Genomic DNA, 16,117 nt, shown 5'->3' with positions numbered 1-16,117 from the left:
AGTCTTGCTAAATCATGTTTTTTGTTGTTGTTGTTCTTTTACCTTGATATAGTTCCAGCTAAGATACACTTGCCCAAGACTCTCGAAGGCATGGGAGCAGTTCATGCTCTCCGAGGAGAAGTGATCAGCATCAAAATCCCCTTCAGTGGTAAACCAGACCCTGTGATCACCTGGCAGAAAGGACAAGATCTTATCGATAATAACGGCCATTACCAAGTGATTGTCACAAGATCCTTCACGTCACTTGTCTTCCCCAATGGAGTGGAGAGAAAAGATGCTGGCTTCTATGTCGTCTGTGCTAAAAACAGATTTGGAATTGATCAGAAGACAGTTGAACTAGATGTGGCTGATGTCCCTGACCCACCGAGGGGTGTCAAAGTTAGTGATGTCTCACGAGATTCTGTCAACTTAACTTGGACAGAGCCAGCTTCTGATGGCGGCAGCAAGGTCACCAGCTACATTGTTGAAAAGTGTGCGACTACTGCAGAAAGATGGCTCCGAGTGGGACAGGCCCGAGAAACACGTTACACTGTGATCAACTTATTTGGAAAAACAAGTTACCAGTTCCGAGTAATAGCTGAAAATAAATTTGGCCTGAGCAAGCCATCAGAACCCTCAGAACCAACCGTTACCAAAGAAGATAAGAGCAGAGCTATGAATTATGATGATGAGGTAGATGAAACCAGAGAAGTCACCACGACTAAAGCATCACACTCCAAAACTAAAGAACTCTACGAGAAATACATGATAGCCGAAGATCTGGGGCGTGGTGAGTTTGGAATTGTCCACCGTTGTGTTGAAACATCCTCAAAGAAGACATTCATGGCCAAATTTGTTAAAGTCAAAGGGACTGATCAGGTTTTAGTCAAGAAAGAGATTTCCATTCTAAACACTGCTAGGCACAGAAACATCTTATACCTCCATGAATCATTTGAAAGCATGGAAGAATTAGTTATGATCTTTGAATTTATATCAGGACTCGACATATTTGAACGCATCAATACGAGTGCCTTTGAGCTTAATGAAAGAGAAATTGTAAGCTACGTCCGCCAAGTCTGTGAAGCACTGGAGTTCCTTCATAGCCAGAATATTGGCCACTTTGACATTCGACCGGAAAATATCATTTACCAGACAAGAAAGAACTCCACTATTAAAATAATTGAGTTTGGCCAAGCACGTCAGCTGAAGCCAGGAGACAACTTCAGGCTTCTGTTCACTGCCCCTGAATACTATGCCCCTGAGGTCCACCAGCATGATGTTGTCAGCACTGCCACAGACATGTGGTCACTTGGCACCCTGGTGTATGTGTTACTGAGTGGAATCAACCCATTTTTGGCTGAAACTAACCAACAGATGATTGAGAATATCATGAATGCTGAATATACTTTTGATGAAGAAGCCTTCAAAGATATTAGTCTTGAAGCAATGGATTTTGTTGACCGGCTATTGGTGAAAGAGAGAAAATCTCGCATGACGGCATCAGAGGCCCTGCAGCACCCATGGCTGAAGCAAAGGATCGACAGAGTCAGTACCAAAGTCATCAGAACACTGAAACACCGGCGGTACTACCATACCCTGATCAAGAAAGACCTCAATATGGTTGTATCAGCAGCCCGGATCTCCTGTGGTGGTGCAATACGATCTCAGAGGGGAGTGAGCGTAGCTAAAGTTAAAGTAGCATCCATTGAAATTGGCCCAGTCTCTGGGCAAATAATGCACGCCATTGGCGAGGAAGGTGGATATGTCAAATATGTTTGCAAAATCGAAAATTATGATCAGTCTACCCAGGTGACCTGGTACTTTGGCGTGAGACAGCTAGAAAACAGTGAGAAATATGAAATCACCTATGAAGATGGAGTGGCCACCATGTATGTCAAAGACATCACCAAATTTGATGATGGAACCTACAGATGCAAAGTCGTCAATGACTATGGTGAAGATAGCTCTTATGCAGAGCTGTTCGTTAAAGGTGTGAGGGAAGTTTATGACTACTACTGCCGCAGAACCAAGAAAGTCAAGCGCAGAACCGATGCAATGCGGCTCCTTGAAAGGCCACCAGAATTCACCCTGCCTCTCTATAACAAAACAGCATATGTGGGTGAAAATGTCCGTTTCGGAGTAACGATTACCGTGCACCCAGAGCCTCGCGTGACATGGTATAAATCGGGTCAGAAAATCAAGCCAGGTCATGACGACAAGAAATACACATTCGAGTCTGACAAGGGTCTTTATCAATTAACCATCAACAGTGTAACCACAGACGACGATGCCGAATACACCGTTGTGGCAAGGAACAAACACGGGGAAGACAGCTGTAAAGCGAAGCTGACTGTGACTTTACATCCACCCCCGACTGAAACCACACTCAGACCCATGTTCAAGCGGCTGCTGGCAAACGCCGAATGTCACGAAGGCCAAAGCGTCTGCTTCGAGATCAGAGTTTCTGGCATCCCTGCACCAACATTAAAATGGGAGAAAGATGGCCAGCCGCTGTCCCTTGGGCCCCACATTGAAATTGTCCATGAAGGCTTAGACTATTATGCACTGCATATCAGGGATACTTTGCCTGAAGACACAGGTTATTACCGAGTCACAGCCACAAACACAGCCGGATCCACCAGCTGCCAGGCTCACTTGCAGGTAGAACGGCTGCGCTACGTCAAGCAGGAATTCCAGAGTAAAGAAGAGCGTGAGCGCCATGTCCAGAAACAGATTGACAAGACACTGAGGATGGCTGAAATTCTTTCTGGAACAGAAACTGTGCCATTGACCCCAGTAGCCCAAGAGGCTCTGAGAGAAGCTGCCATTCTTTACAAACCAGCTGTGAGCACCAAGACTGTCAAGGGAGAATACCGACTTCAGACGGAGGAAAAGAAAGAGGAGAGGAAACTCCGCATGCCTTACGAAGTCCCAGAGCCCCGCAGGTTCAAACAGGCCACGGTAGAAGAAGACCAACGCATCAAGCAGTTCGTGCCTATGTCTGACATGAAGTGGTATAAGAAGATCCGGGATCAATATGAAATGCCTGGGAAACTTGACAGAGTTGTCCAGAAAAGGCCCAAGCGCATCCGCCTTTCAAGATGGGAGCAGTTCTATGTGATGCCTCTTCCACGCATTACCGACCAATACCGACCTAAATGGCGGATCCCCAAACTGACCCAGGACGATCTGGAAATGGTGAGGCCGGCCCGACGGCGTACCCCTTCCCCTGACTATGATCTTTACTACTATAGACGCAGGAGACGCTCTCTGGGTGACATCTCGGATGAGGAACTCCTCCTTCCCATTGATGACTACCTGGCAATGAAAAGAACAGAGGAAGAGAGGCTGCGTCTGGAGGAGGAGCTGGAGCTGGGCTTCTCCGCTTCACCCCCCAGCCGAAGCCCTCCACGCTTTGAGCTGTCTAGCCTGCGCTATTCTTCTCCGCCAGCTCACGTCAAGGTGGAGGACAAGAGAAGAGACTTCAGGTACTCAACCTATCACATCCCTACAAAGGAAGAAACCAGCACAAGTTACGCGGAGCTGCGGGAACGGCATGCCCAGGCCTCATACAGGCAGCCGAAGCTACGGCAGAGGATCATGGCTGAGAAGGAGGAAGAGGAGCTGCTGCGGCCAGTGACAACCACCCAGCGTCTCTCAGAATACAAAAGCGAGCTGGACTACATGTCAAAAGAAGAAAAATCTAAAAAGAAATCAAAACGACAGAGACAAGTGACAGAAATTACCGAAATTGAAGAGGAATACGAAATCTCAAGACGGGCTCAGAGGGAATCGTCCTCCTCCGTGTCCAGACTACTGAGACGCCGACGCTCCTTGTCTCCAAGTTATATTGAGTTAATGAGACCAGTGTCTGAGCTGATCCGGTCCCATCCACAGCCTGCTGAGGAATATGAAGATGACACAGAAAGAAGATCTCCTACTCCAGAGCGAACTCGCCCACGTTCTCCCAGCCCCGTGTCTAGCGAGCGATCCCTCTCAAGATTCGAGAGGTCTGCAAGATTTGATATCTTCTCGAGGTACGAGTCCATGAAAGCTGCCTTAAAGACTCAGAAGACATCAGAAAGGAAGTATGAGGTTTTGAGTCAGCAGCCTTTCACACTGGACCACGCCCCCCGAATTACACTGCGGATGCGGTCCCACAGGGTTCCATGCGGCCAAAGCACACGCTTCATCTTAAATGTCCAGTCCAAGCCGACTGCTGACGTTAAATGGTACCACAACGGTGTAGAACTCCAGGAGAGCAGTAAGATTCACTACACCAATACAAGTGGGGTCCTGACCTTGGAGATTCTGGACTGTCAGACTGAGGACAGTGGAACCTACCGTGCTGTGTGCACCAACTACAAAGGTGAGGCATCTGACTACGCAACCCTCGATGTAACTGGCGGAGATTATACCACCTATGCGTCCCAGCGCAGAGATGAGGAGGTTCCCAAGTCAGTCTTCCCTGAACTGACGAAAACAGAGGCATATGCAGTCTCGTCATTCAAGAGGACATCCGAGCTGGAAGCTGCTTCTTCTGTCAGGGAAGTGAAGTCACAAATGACAGAGACAAGGGAAAGTCTCTCATCCTATGAGCATTATGCCTCTGCGGAAATGAAAAGCGCCTCATCTGAGGAAAAATCGCTGGAAGAAAAAGCCACAGTGAGAAAGATCAAGACGACCCTGGCAGCGAGAATTTTAACAAAGCCGCGGTCCATAACTGTCCATGAAGGTGAGTCTGCGAGGTTTTCCTGTGACACCGACGGGGAGCCGGTACCAACCGTGACCTGGCTGCGTGGAGGACAAGTGGTGAGTACTTCTGCTCGCCACCAAGTGACCACTTCCAAGTACAAATCGACCTTCGAGATTTCTTCAGTGCAGGCTTCTGATGAGGGCAGCTACAGCGTGGTGGTCGAAAACATCGACGGGAAGCAAGAAGCCCAGTTCACGCTGACCGTGCAAAAGGCCAGGCCTATTGAAAAGGCGGTGACGTCACCACCCAGAGTCAAGTCGCCAGAGCCTCGGGTGAAGTCCCCGGAAACAGTGAAGTCTCCCAAAAGAGTGAAATCTCCAGAACCAGTAACTTCTCATCCAAAAGCCGTGTCACCCACGGAGACAAAGCCAACAGAAAAGGGTCAACAGCTGCCAGTCTCTGCCCCACCAAAGATAACTCAGTCCCTGAAAGCAGAAGCTTCCAGAGACATCGCAAAGCTGACCTGTGCAGTTGAGAGTAGTGCACTGTGTGCAAAAGAGGTCGCCTGGTATAAAGATGGCAAGAAACTCAAGGAAAATGGGCATTTTCAGTTTCATTACTCAGCGGACGGTACCTATGAGCTCAAAATTCACAACCTTAGCGAATCCGATTGCGGAGAGTATGTTTGTGAGGTCTCTGGTGAAGGAGGAACTTCCAAAACCAGCTTCCAGTTTACTGGACAATCCTTCAAGAGTATCCATGAGCAGGTGTCAAGCATATCAGAAACTAAGAAATCTGTTCAGAAAACTACTGAGTCAGCTGAAGCCAAGAAATCAGCTCAGAAAACTGCTGAGTCAGCAGAAGCAAAGAAACTGGCACAGAAAACTGCTGAGTCAGCAGAAGCAAAGAAACCAGCACAGAAAACTGCTGAGTCAACAGAAGCCAAGAAGCAGGAACCAATAGCTCCTGAATCAGTTTCCTCAAAGCCAGTAATTGTTACTGGGCTGAAGGATACAACAGTTTCTTCAGACAATGTTGCTAAATTTACTATTAAAGTTACTGGAGAGCCCCAGCCAACTGTCACCTGGACAAAGGATGGAAAGGTAACCAATTCTAAAATGTCTTTTATTTTCTAGAAAAAAATCTAATGCCTTCCCAACTCATCCATACCTCTGAAAGAAAGTTCCACATTAAACTATATTTAAAACTCTTATCCCTTGCTTTCTGCAGGCTATTGCACAAGGCAGTAAATACAAACTCTCTAACGACAAAGAAGAATTCATCTTAGAAATCCTCAAGACTGAGACTTCTGATGGCGGACTCTACGCCTGTACAGTAACAAATCCTGCTGGATCTGTGTCCTCTAGCTGTAAGCTAACAATAAAAGGTGCGTGCAGTTTTGTTCTTAACCAGTGTTTTCCAGAGAACAGTATTAATATTTTCTGAACACAAGCATACACAGTTCTAAAGTTGAACATTTTCTAACCTAGACACATAGATTTATAGTTAATATAATATTAGCATAAAAGGTATGCACGATTACATGAGATGTTATATAAGATCTCACAGATCTTACAGTCTATTCTCGGGAATAATTAAGAATAAAGTCAGGCAGGTCTAGTGTCTATAGCCTGAAATAATCACACTGGGCTATAGCTGGAGAGTAAGGAAGTAGCATCAGTTGTATAATGAATTTGAAGTCAGCCTGGGCTATATGAGGCCCTGGTTCAAAAAACAAAATTAAATAAATAAAATTGAGTGAATACACAACATAGTACTTCCTCTCAAACTTTGATGCTTGCCATTTTCCAAGGAGCCCAAACTTAATGAACAATCCACACTTGTATCCCAGTTAAAATTAGTTCATCTCAGTCTTTCATAAGATAATTTTTCAGTTGCTTGAAATCTCTACAGTCCTCAGCCAAACCTTTGCTTACCCTGTTCAAGACATGTTTCTCCTCATGTTGTAAAATTATCTTAATTTAATCTAGTTTAAGAAACTATTACGCCCAATCTCAAAAAGTCATATGAAACAATTTTCTACAACTGGAACTAAGAATTGGTGTTACCTACACATTATATAGAAGTTGACACTTGTCTTTGACTATATCACATAGTAGAATCTACAAATGTGGAAAAGATCAATTGCAATTAAGTCTACTTATAGAGGTTTCTTTTTTAGCTGTAAAAGACACTGAGGCACAGAAAGTATCTACCCAGAAAACCTCCGAAGTTACATCTAAGAAAAAAGCAAGTGTCCAAGAGGAAATTTCTCAAAAAGCTGTAACTTCTGAAGAAATCAAAATGTCAGAAGTAAAATCTCATGAAACACTGGCCACCAAAGAGGAAGCAGCCAAAGTTCTGATTGCTGAAGAGGTCAAGAAATCAGCAGCAGCTTCTCTGGAGAAATCCATTGTCCATGAGGAAGTCACCAAAACCTCACAGGCATCAGAAGAAGTCAAAACTCACGCGGAGATCAAAGCAGTGTCTACCCAGATGAGCATCACCGATGGACAGCGGGTGACCCTGAAAGCCAACATCGCTGGGGCCACCGATGTCAAATGGGTCCTGAACGGTGTTGAGCTCCTTAACTCAGAGGAGTACAGATACGGGGTATCTGGCAGTGACCAAACCCTCACCATCAAGCAAGCCAGTCACAGAGAGGAAGGAATCCTTACCTGCATAGGCAAAACCAGCCAGGGAGTTGTCAAGTGTCAGTTTGACCTGACCCTGAGCAAAGAACTCTCAGACGCTCCCAGCTTCATCACACAGCCCAGATCTCAAAACATTAACGAGGGACAAAATGTTCTCTTCTCTTGTGAGATCAGCGGGGAGCCATCCCCTGAAATTGAGTGGTTTAAAAATAACCTGCCAGTAAGTTTAAATTTTGGTTATATATTGGAGAAAATTTAAAATATCACATCCATAACTGAAGACTTCAATGCCTTTTTCCTATTTTTTTTTTTTTTTTAGATTTCCATTTCTTCAAATATCAGTGTGAGTCGCTCCAGAAACGTGTACACACTCGAAATCAGAAGCGCGTCCGTGAGTGACAGCGGAAAGTACACAATTAAAGCCAAAAATTTCCGCGGCCAGTGTTCAGCCACGGCTTCCCTGACAGTGCTTCGTGAGTACACCTTTGCCATTTTCCCTAAGACCTCGGGGTGAGGGAAGGGTTGCTGTGTTTTAAGCATAGAAAAGTCTCAAAAGACCTAGGAACACTGCATGTGTAAGAGAGACAGGCATCTTGTGTGAATTCATCCTCATAATCAGTTTCTCTAAATGGAAATTTGGCTAAGTTAAATTTTGAAAGTAGGGCTACCAACAGCCCTGTAAGACTCCCCAGACTATTTCACATGTTAATTATCTTGCACACGGTTAATCATTTTTTTCTCCTAGCGATTTCTAGCAGCTGCATGTAATCTTTAGAAATTTAAGGATCGTTTCTTGGAGCCATTGAGCTAGCTCTTGACAACTGTTCTGTATGTATATATGTATTTGCTTACGCTTCAACAGCAAACTGTTTGGACTGTGTTTCTGTGTGTGTGTGTGTGTGTGTGTGTGTGTGTGTGTGTGTGTGTGTATGTGTGGTGTAAGGTTTCATTCTCATTAAGTCGCCGTCAGATGTCACCAAGTAACGAGATGTCTTTGATGTCCCCTGTGTATCTGCTATGCTCCACAGCGCTCGTGGAAGAACCGCCCAGAGAGGTAGTACTGAAAACAAGCGGTGACGTGAGCTTGCAAGAAAGCTTCTCGTCCCAGTCTGTCCAAATGTCCGCCTCTAAGCAGGAGGCCTCTTTCAGCAGCTTCAGCAGCAGCAGTGCTAGCAGCATGACTGAAATGAAGTTTGCAAGCATGTCTGCCCAAAGCATGTCCTCCATGCAAGAGTCCTTTGTAGAAATGAGTTCCAGCAGTTTTATGGGAAAATCTAGTATGACCCAACTGGAGAGCTCGACCACTAGAATGCTCAAAGCAGGCGGAAGAGGTGAGCAGCAGCAAACTTCCTGGTAGAGGTAGACAAGCCACGGAGCACGGAGTAGTTTTAGAGCAGTGGTTCTCAACCTTCCTAACAACCCTTTAATATAGTTCCTTGTGTTGTGGAGACTCCCAACCGTGAAATTATTTTCGTTGCTACTTCCCAACTGTGATTTTGGTACCCTCATGAATCGTAATGTAAATATTTTCAGAGATAACCAGTTGGCCAAAGGGGTCGCGACCCACAGGTTGAGAACTACTGTCTTAGTGCGTTAAAATTCAATAGAAAGCGAATAGGGTTTCTTGCTTCGGTGACCCTAAAACACTTTCTGTTGCTGTTTCATAAAGGAATTCCACCTAAGATTGAAGCTCTTCCTCCTGATATCAGCATCGAGGAAGGCAAGGTTCTAACAGTAGCCTGTGCTTTTACTGGGGAGCCTACTCCCGAAATAACATGGTCCTGTGGTGGAAGGAAAATCCAAAACCAAGAGCAACAAGGAAGATTCCACATTGAAAACACAGACGACCTGACAACCCTGATCATCATGGACGTACAGAAACAAGATGGTGGACTTTATACCCTAAGCTTAGGGAATGAATTTGGATCTGACTCTGCCACCGTGAATATTAATATCCGCTCTATGTAAGAGGGCCAGGGGCGGGCGGGGGCGGGGCCCCTTACAATCTATGCTCATTCACAATCTCTCTCAAATGATTCACATGGACTAATCTTTCTGACCTGTAAATATCTTTAAGTAGTTTTGTATCCACCTAAATGAGTCACAGTTCCAAAATTATGCATCTCAATCCTTTCATACTTGACCTGAGAATATTTGCTAACGACATGTACATTCTGTATATAGCCGGATTCACGGTTATAAAGTTTTGTACCATTTATTTTATGACATTTTACACTGTAACTTTTGAAACTAACTGTTGGCAGGAGAAAGTTTCTTATGGATTATGGAACGAATACCCTGCCAATACTCAATCAATCTATGTGCCTCAACATACTGTTGATGTCTAAGTATGCCTCAGTGGGTTGAGAAATTCCCCACTGAAGATGTCCTAGCCACCTAAAAAAGGATGCTGTGGTACATGTGCCTGGCATGTGTACTGCTAAGCTATTGAATCAGAAATGTAAGGCATTGGTGATGTTTGCATCTACCCTCCTGTAAGCAACACTTGAACGTCTTACGTTTTCTCTGATGATGTCACACTGAAAATTATCATGACAAATCTGACCAGAGCAAAGTGTAACGGCCAACACTTTGTTCGCTCATTCACACTGTCTCTGTTGTAAGGAGTGCTTGGGTAGCTTGGGAAAAGTACCATCTCCTGGCCATCCCCTTGTTTAACCAAGCTATTCAAGTATTCCTACGCCAGAGCAGTGTCGACTCTCGGAGGTCCCAGGTGCAGCTCATGCCTCGTGTGGTAGTTCTAAATTTAAATTTCACCGGAAACTGGGCAACTAAGCAATGAGCCACAGCAAAATAATAAAAAACGCAACAACAAGTGAAGCTGTTGTTATAACAACAATACTACCAACTGCCCATTAAAAAAAATTACTAATTTGATGTAGTCCTTTTCATGCCAGTGTATGTTCAATTGGTAGTTATAAATGTTGGACCTCCTTGAGATTAAAACAAAAAATAAAGCAAGCTATCTGCACCTCAAAATTTGTGGTCGGTTGTTTTTTGTGCAGTTCTGGAGAGGAACTATAGCTTCCACACAAAAAACCTGATTTGTCCACTTCAATTAGCTAAGACGAATTATCAACATACAAAGAGGACCACCTAAAGTGACATCAATATTAACTGTAGGAGACCAAAACCGAAGACAATATACTTTAATTTTTTTCTTTCTCTAAAAGACCACTTTGGAGTTTTATTAACAGATTCAGCAAGTTTTCTGATTTGATTTCAAAGTTTTCTGGTTGGATTTCCTAAAAGCAGAACCCTGGTTCTGGCTTCAGCACAGTCTTGAGTATGATCTTGTTAGCTGCCCACCTTAGTGGAGGCACACCCTGCTCACAGGCAGGCCTGCCTACCTGGTAAATCCTTGGTAGGAGCTCAACAGCAGGTGATCAAGACAAACATTCTCACTAGCTAAGTCCTTGATGACTATCACAGAAAGGAGCTACAGGACAAAGAATCAAAACAACAGAAGAATGTAGCATCAGCAAGCCCCTCCCCCCAGCCTGATCTCACAGAGCACAGTGCCACTGAGATGCTTCCAGGAGCGAGGATGGCCCTTGTGTGGCCCTTAAGTCAATCAGCAGCTGTAGTCTTTGGGACTGGAGAGGGGAGGCAAGACCGAAGAAGGTGTGCAGATGAGAGAGCCGCTGTGGGCGGGGTGGGTTTCTGCTGACTGGGGCAGCTAAACAGTCAACACTCAAGAAACTCCAAGCGAGAAAGATCCCAACACATACCCCTCTGGCAGTGAGGGGACCAATAACACCAGTCACGCATCTCACCTTCCTTAACTGCCTGTGCTTCAAAATGAGAGGCTGGGGCTGATAACTCAGCCAGTAGTGATGTTGGCCAAGCAAGAGGACTTGAATTCATTCTCCATAAAAAACAAACAAACAAAGTGTGTTGGCACAGATTTGTAATCCCAGTGGCAGGTAGGGCAGTCCAGCCAAGTCACCCAGCCTTGTCAGGGAGCCCTGGGCCAATGAGAGTTCCTGCTTCCAAACCCATTGTGGCAGCACCTGAGGAGGAATGAATGACACCTAAGATTGTCCTCTGGCCTCCACAGGCAACTGTGTACCCACACTCTTGAGAGGGCAGGTCGCAAAAGGTGGATTCTCTGAGGATGTCTTGGGCTTTGATGTGTGGGGAACATCCCCCTTGTTCCCAGCCACAGTCTGTGAGGACCTCTGCTCTGCTCTGTCAGTGCCCAGATCCTGGGAGGAGGGAGGGTGTTGCCTACTGGAGGGGAATGTCAGTAACTCCTTTCAAAGGAAGGGGAAATGTACTGAAGCCAAGACCTGATTTGCATTTTTCACCTCAGAGGAAGCTCCAGGCTGGACCACAGGACACTGCTGATGGGTACACTTAAAGGAACTTGCCCTCGGAGAGGTGGAACTCTGACCCTAGCTCCTGCCACCTTTCTCCTAGCTCCTCTATAAACAGCACTCCCCCTCCCCCCCATGATGTCATCACTGCTTCCAGCTCTCCCTCGTTCAATAATCTGAGGAAGGGTCCCTGGTTCGTCAGTGCTTCATCTCCAAGTCATATTAATTGTCCTTTCCCCATTCCCAACAACAAGAAGCAACAGTGATCAGGGGGGAAAAAATACACAGCCCTCCCAGATTCCAACCCACCGAACTTGCCGGCTGCCATCACTTCGCTTCTGCCCTTTCTTCCTGCTTTATAATCCATACCCTGCATACACAGCAAGCAGAATATGTTGAAATTACACACCAGCATTGAAGATGGGAGGTGACCTGAATGCTAACCTCAGATCTAGGATCTGCTTACTCGTTTGTATGAGCTGGAGGTGGTTATTGAGTAAGCTTCACCACTCCTCAGCGTTCTCATCCATAAGATGGGAACAACACTCAGTACAGTTGGGAGCATTAGACAAGTTACTACATGTAAAGTCCATAGAGCGGTGCTCAGAGTGGGAGCCGAGGTATATGAGCAAGTTGTTCTGAGGGCCGCCATGTAGAATAGGGAAGCTACCCCGGGGGTCTCAGGAGGGTCACCAAATGTATGCGTTTACTAGGGCTGTTGCAAACAAATACCAGTGACTGCCTTGCACAAAAGAAACTCAGTTCTGGAGATTAGAAACCCAAAATTACATGTCTGTGGGGTTGTTCCTGAGAGCTGTGAGGGGGAGAACCTGCCCCAAACCTCAGTTCACGCAGGTCTCCCAACCTCTCCCCTTCAGGGCGACAGCCACACTGGACCAGGATCCATCCTAATTCACCTTATCTCTCCAAAGACCCATCTCTAATTAGCTCACATCCTGAGGCACTAGAGGTTGAGAATCCAACGGCTCTTTGGCGGAAGATGAAAACCCCAACTTGTAACACTAGAAATGGCAGACGTATCTACAGTCTCATAGAAACACTTTGATGGAGTCTTTCCAAACTTGGTCGTCCTCGATCCAACAGTAGAGCAGTGGGCTACAGAACAGAAACACATGGCAGTAGGGAGGAAGATGAACCAGGAATGGCTGTTTGCCCGCTTCCATGGCAACCAAACCCAGTAAGAATATCTTCAGACTGCTCCAGGACAATAAAGGAAATATTGGTACCAAAGGCAATTTTTAAGAAAATTGACAATGTCCAGTTTCCTTGCCTCAGGAGAAAGTGGTGTGCTGGGTAAAGGACTTTGAACACAGGGTGGGCCGGGGATCTGCATCGCATAGCTGTAGATTACAAAGGCTTGGCTTTACGTCTTTGAATAGTCATGAGTATTTTCTCTATTCCTTGGGCTATCTGTTAGCAGAGAAATTCCTATCCAATTCCTCCAGAAGCAGAGGAAGCAACCAAAACCACCCCAGAAACACCTGTGAAGGTCCAGGCGCTCTGAATAACCCTTCCTTATGCAGTCAGGAGGAGCTGTTAACACACCTTGTATAAGGCTCCTCCCAAACCAGGGGCTTCTAAACCGAGCCTTAAGGACTAAGGTTTCTTGCTAGGGATCATGTATAAATGCCTTGAGTTTAAAGGGACAACCCCAGGGTTTTCAAGGGAACCCTGGTCCCAAACAGCCTTAAAGGAAGCCAGGGTCAGGATTCTTCCCTTAAACTGCTGCACATGACTGAAGCCAGCTTCTATGTGGCAGCTGCCAGCTCAAAAACCATCATAATCTGCTTTGGGATTCTGATCAGGTGAGAAACAAATGTCCTACTACTAGTTGCCCAGTGTGCTGTGAAATCTGACCTGTGTCCATGAGGAGGGCAACTATCCCTCCTCTACTGCCACTCTGCGGTTCCGAACTCAAGCGGAGGAATAGCGGAACATAGCATCAATGCACCCATCTGGCTAGCGGGCACAAGGGAAGCTGAACTGCCTTGCCAATATAAAGTCCACTTACAGAGAACCGTAAGTGGAAGAACACTCGTGTCTACGACCAATATTTCTACTGTAGCTTGCTTTTTCGTTGCTGAGACAAAACACTAACCAAACCCAACTTAGAACAAGAAAGCCTTGTTTCACCGCGTCCTATCACTGTCCATCAAGCCACGCCCCTCGAGGCAGCTTGAGGCGGGAACTGAAGCCGACTGTGGAAGAAGAGAACTTACCAGCTCACTGCCCTGTGGCTTCCCAGGCTTCCTCTAGAAACCCAGGACTACCAGCCGAGGGGTGGCACCACCCACCGTGGGCTGGGCCATCCCACATCATTCATTAATCCAGAAAATGCTCCACAAACACTTCCACAGGCCAGTCTGACAGGCAATTTCTCAATTGAGGTTCAGGTTGAAGGACTCTGGCCAATGCGCGCTTGGTAGGCATGGCTCTGGCAGGCCTCACCCTTCTCTCCCAATCCATTTACCTTGCTAAAAAGCCCCCAAGGTCTATTCCCTTATATGGCCACTTCCTCCTCTTGAGGTGACTACCAAGGTCTAGCTATCAAAATATTTAAGTCCAGCAATCAAAAGGCGTCCTGGCTTACCTAATTAGCATGCCCAGTTAAAATGAAACACCTCATCCTTACACAGAAAGGTTTCCCCCTTGTACCTTTATAAACCCTCACTTTTCTTTTTTTAATTGTTTTGTTTGTTTCGTTTTTTGAAGACAGGGTTTCTCTGTGTAGCCCTAGCTATCCTGGAACTCATTCTGTAGACCAGGCTGGCCTCAAACTCAGAAATCCGCCTGCCTCTGCCTCCCAGAGTGCTGGGATTAAAGGTTTGCGCAACCACTGCCCGAACCATCATTTTTCTATGTGCCACATCTGTCTACTCTCTAACTAAAGGCAGTCAGTCCTTTGTCCCACTCTGGGAGAAACCCCCCATCCCCCCTCTCTCTATCCTCTGGACTCCCTCTCCTTTGTTCCCTTCCCCTCCTCCCCCTAGCTCTATCTTCTTTGTTCCTTATCCCCAAATAAATCTTGTTTGTGTTGAGAACTTGGTCTTGGGGAATCCTGAGCAGGTACTTTTCCTTTCACAGGTAACTCTTGACTCTAGTTTTTGTCAAGTTGACAACAGCTAGCCAGAACATTACCCAAAGTCACTCAATGAGCTGCAGACCTGGATCTTCAAAAGCCAGGTCTGCATAGCCACAATGCCCTGGCCCCCACTTCCTCACCCAAAAAGCCAAGCACTTGTTTAGGGAGGGGCGGCTTGGGCTCCGCTCCAATTTGATGCTTAGCTCTAAAACAGGGACAACAGCCAAACCCCTTCAGTTTACTCCCTATATATGAAACAGAACACAACACCTCACTCTCAATGCAGGCAATCTGCCATCCTCTCAGAAAGCTGAGGCTAGAAACAACTGACCACTGAAACTTTACTGAGGTCCGCAAGAGCCAGGAAACAGGGAGGGAGCTCACCTGACTCAGCACTTCACATTGGGGCCGCAGTAAAGGCAAGAGTTTCCTAAAACCTACATTTTTCCATTCATTTGTCAGATATCCTGACAAACAAATATTCTGCCTGATTCCTGAGGGCAATGGCCTCCAGACAGTCCTTAGAAGGTTGAAGGTGGGTGTTGCCATGGTAATGGAGCTTTGTTTGGTAAGTGCTTGGTGGGCATTACTCTACACTAAGAACCTACTTCTGGACTTGCCCTGACTGGAAAAATAGCCCAACACAATTGTGCTGGCTTGTTTTATGTCAATCTGAAAGGAGGGAACCTCAATGGATAAATACCTCCATAGATAAGCTGTAGGACATTTTCTTAACTAGTGATTGATAGGGGAGAACCCAGCAAAGGTAGAGCTGTCCCTGGACTTGTGATCCTAGGTTCTGTACAAAAGCAAATTGAGCAAGTCATGGGCAGCAAGCCAGTAAGCAGCACTCCTCCACGGCCTCTGCATCAACTCCTGCCTTCAGACTTGTCCTGCTTGATTTCCTGTCCTGACTTCCTTCAATAATGAACAGTGATGTGGGAACGTAAGCTAAATAAAGCCTTCCCTTTTCAATTTGCTCTTGGTCATGGTGTTTCATTGCTAGCATAATGATTTAACAGAATCCAGATTTAGTTCCTCTACAGAACAGTTCTCAGGATCCCATTAATCCTGGAAGCCCTGTAGACCCAAAGGGAGTAGGCACCAGAAATGAAAACAAGCCCTGAAGTCAAGAGTCTCCAAGGATCTCAACAATCTCAGGCCTCTGGCTAAGCAAGAGGCAACCCAGGAACAACAAGCCAAAGTCCTTACACAACAAGCGCTCTTGACTCACTGTCTCCTTAAGATCCAGAAAAGTCAGCACAATCCAATCTTCAAAATGTAAGATTCCCTTAAGCTTCATAATTTACTTCAAAGTGCTAATTCCCAGATTAAAACCTTGCCA

At 46.0% G+C, this 16,117-nt stretch overlaps 1 protein-coding gene across 5 annotated transcripts in view; it reads left to right on the top strand.

Annotated features, from left to right (window-relative positions):
• Window positions 1-10,329, top strand: part of Ttn (titin) — a 269,529-nt gene extending 259,200 nt beyond the window's left edge. For all 5 annotated transcript variants that reach the window (XM_052182769.1, XM_052182768.1, XM_052182766.1 and 2 more), the window contains 7 exons: window positions 53-5,511; window positions 5,629-5,778; window positions 5,906-6,062; window positions 6,858-7,549; window positions 7,649-7,802; window positions 8,358-8,660; window positions 8,999-10,329. In XM_052182769.1, the coding sequence (XP_052038729.1) occupies window positions 53-5,511; window positions 5,629-5,778; window positions 5,906-6,062; window positions 6,858-7,549; window positions 7,649-7,802; window positions 8,358-8,660; window positions 8,999-9,297 (7,214 nt within the window). In that variant the 3' untranslated portion in view covers window positions 9,298-10,329. The remainder of the gene's footprint in view (window positions 1-52; window positions 5,512-5,628; window positions 5,779-5,905; window positions 6,063-6,857; window positions 7,550-7,648; window positions 7,803-8,357; window positions 8,661-8,998) is intronic.
• Window positions 10,330-16,117: the final 5,788 nt, after the last annotated feature.

The sequence above is a fragment of the Apodemus sylvaticus genome, chromosome 5 (assembly GCF_947179515.1).
Source record: "Apodemus sylvaticus chromosome 5, mApoSyl1.1, whole genome shotgun sequence".
Lineage (NCBI taxonomy): Eukaryota > Metazoa > Chordata > Mammalia > Rodentia > Muridae > Apodemus > Apodemus sylvaticus.
This window is presented reverse-complemented; position numbering and strand designations above follow the sequence as displayed.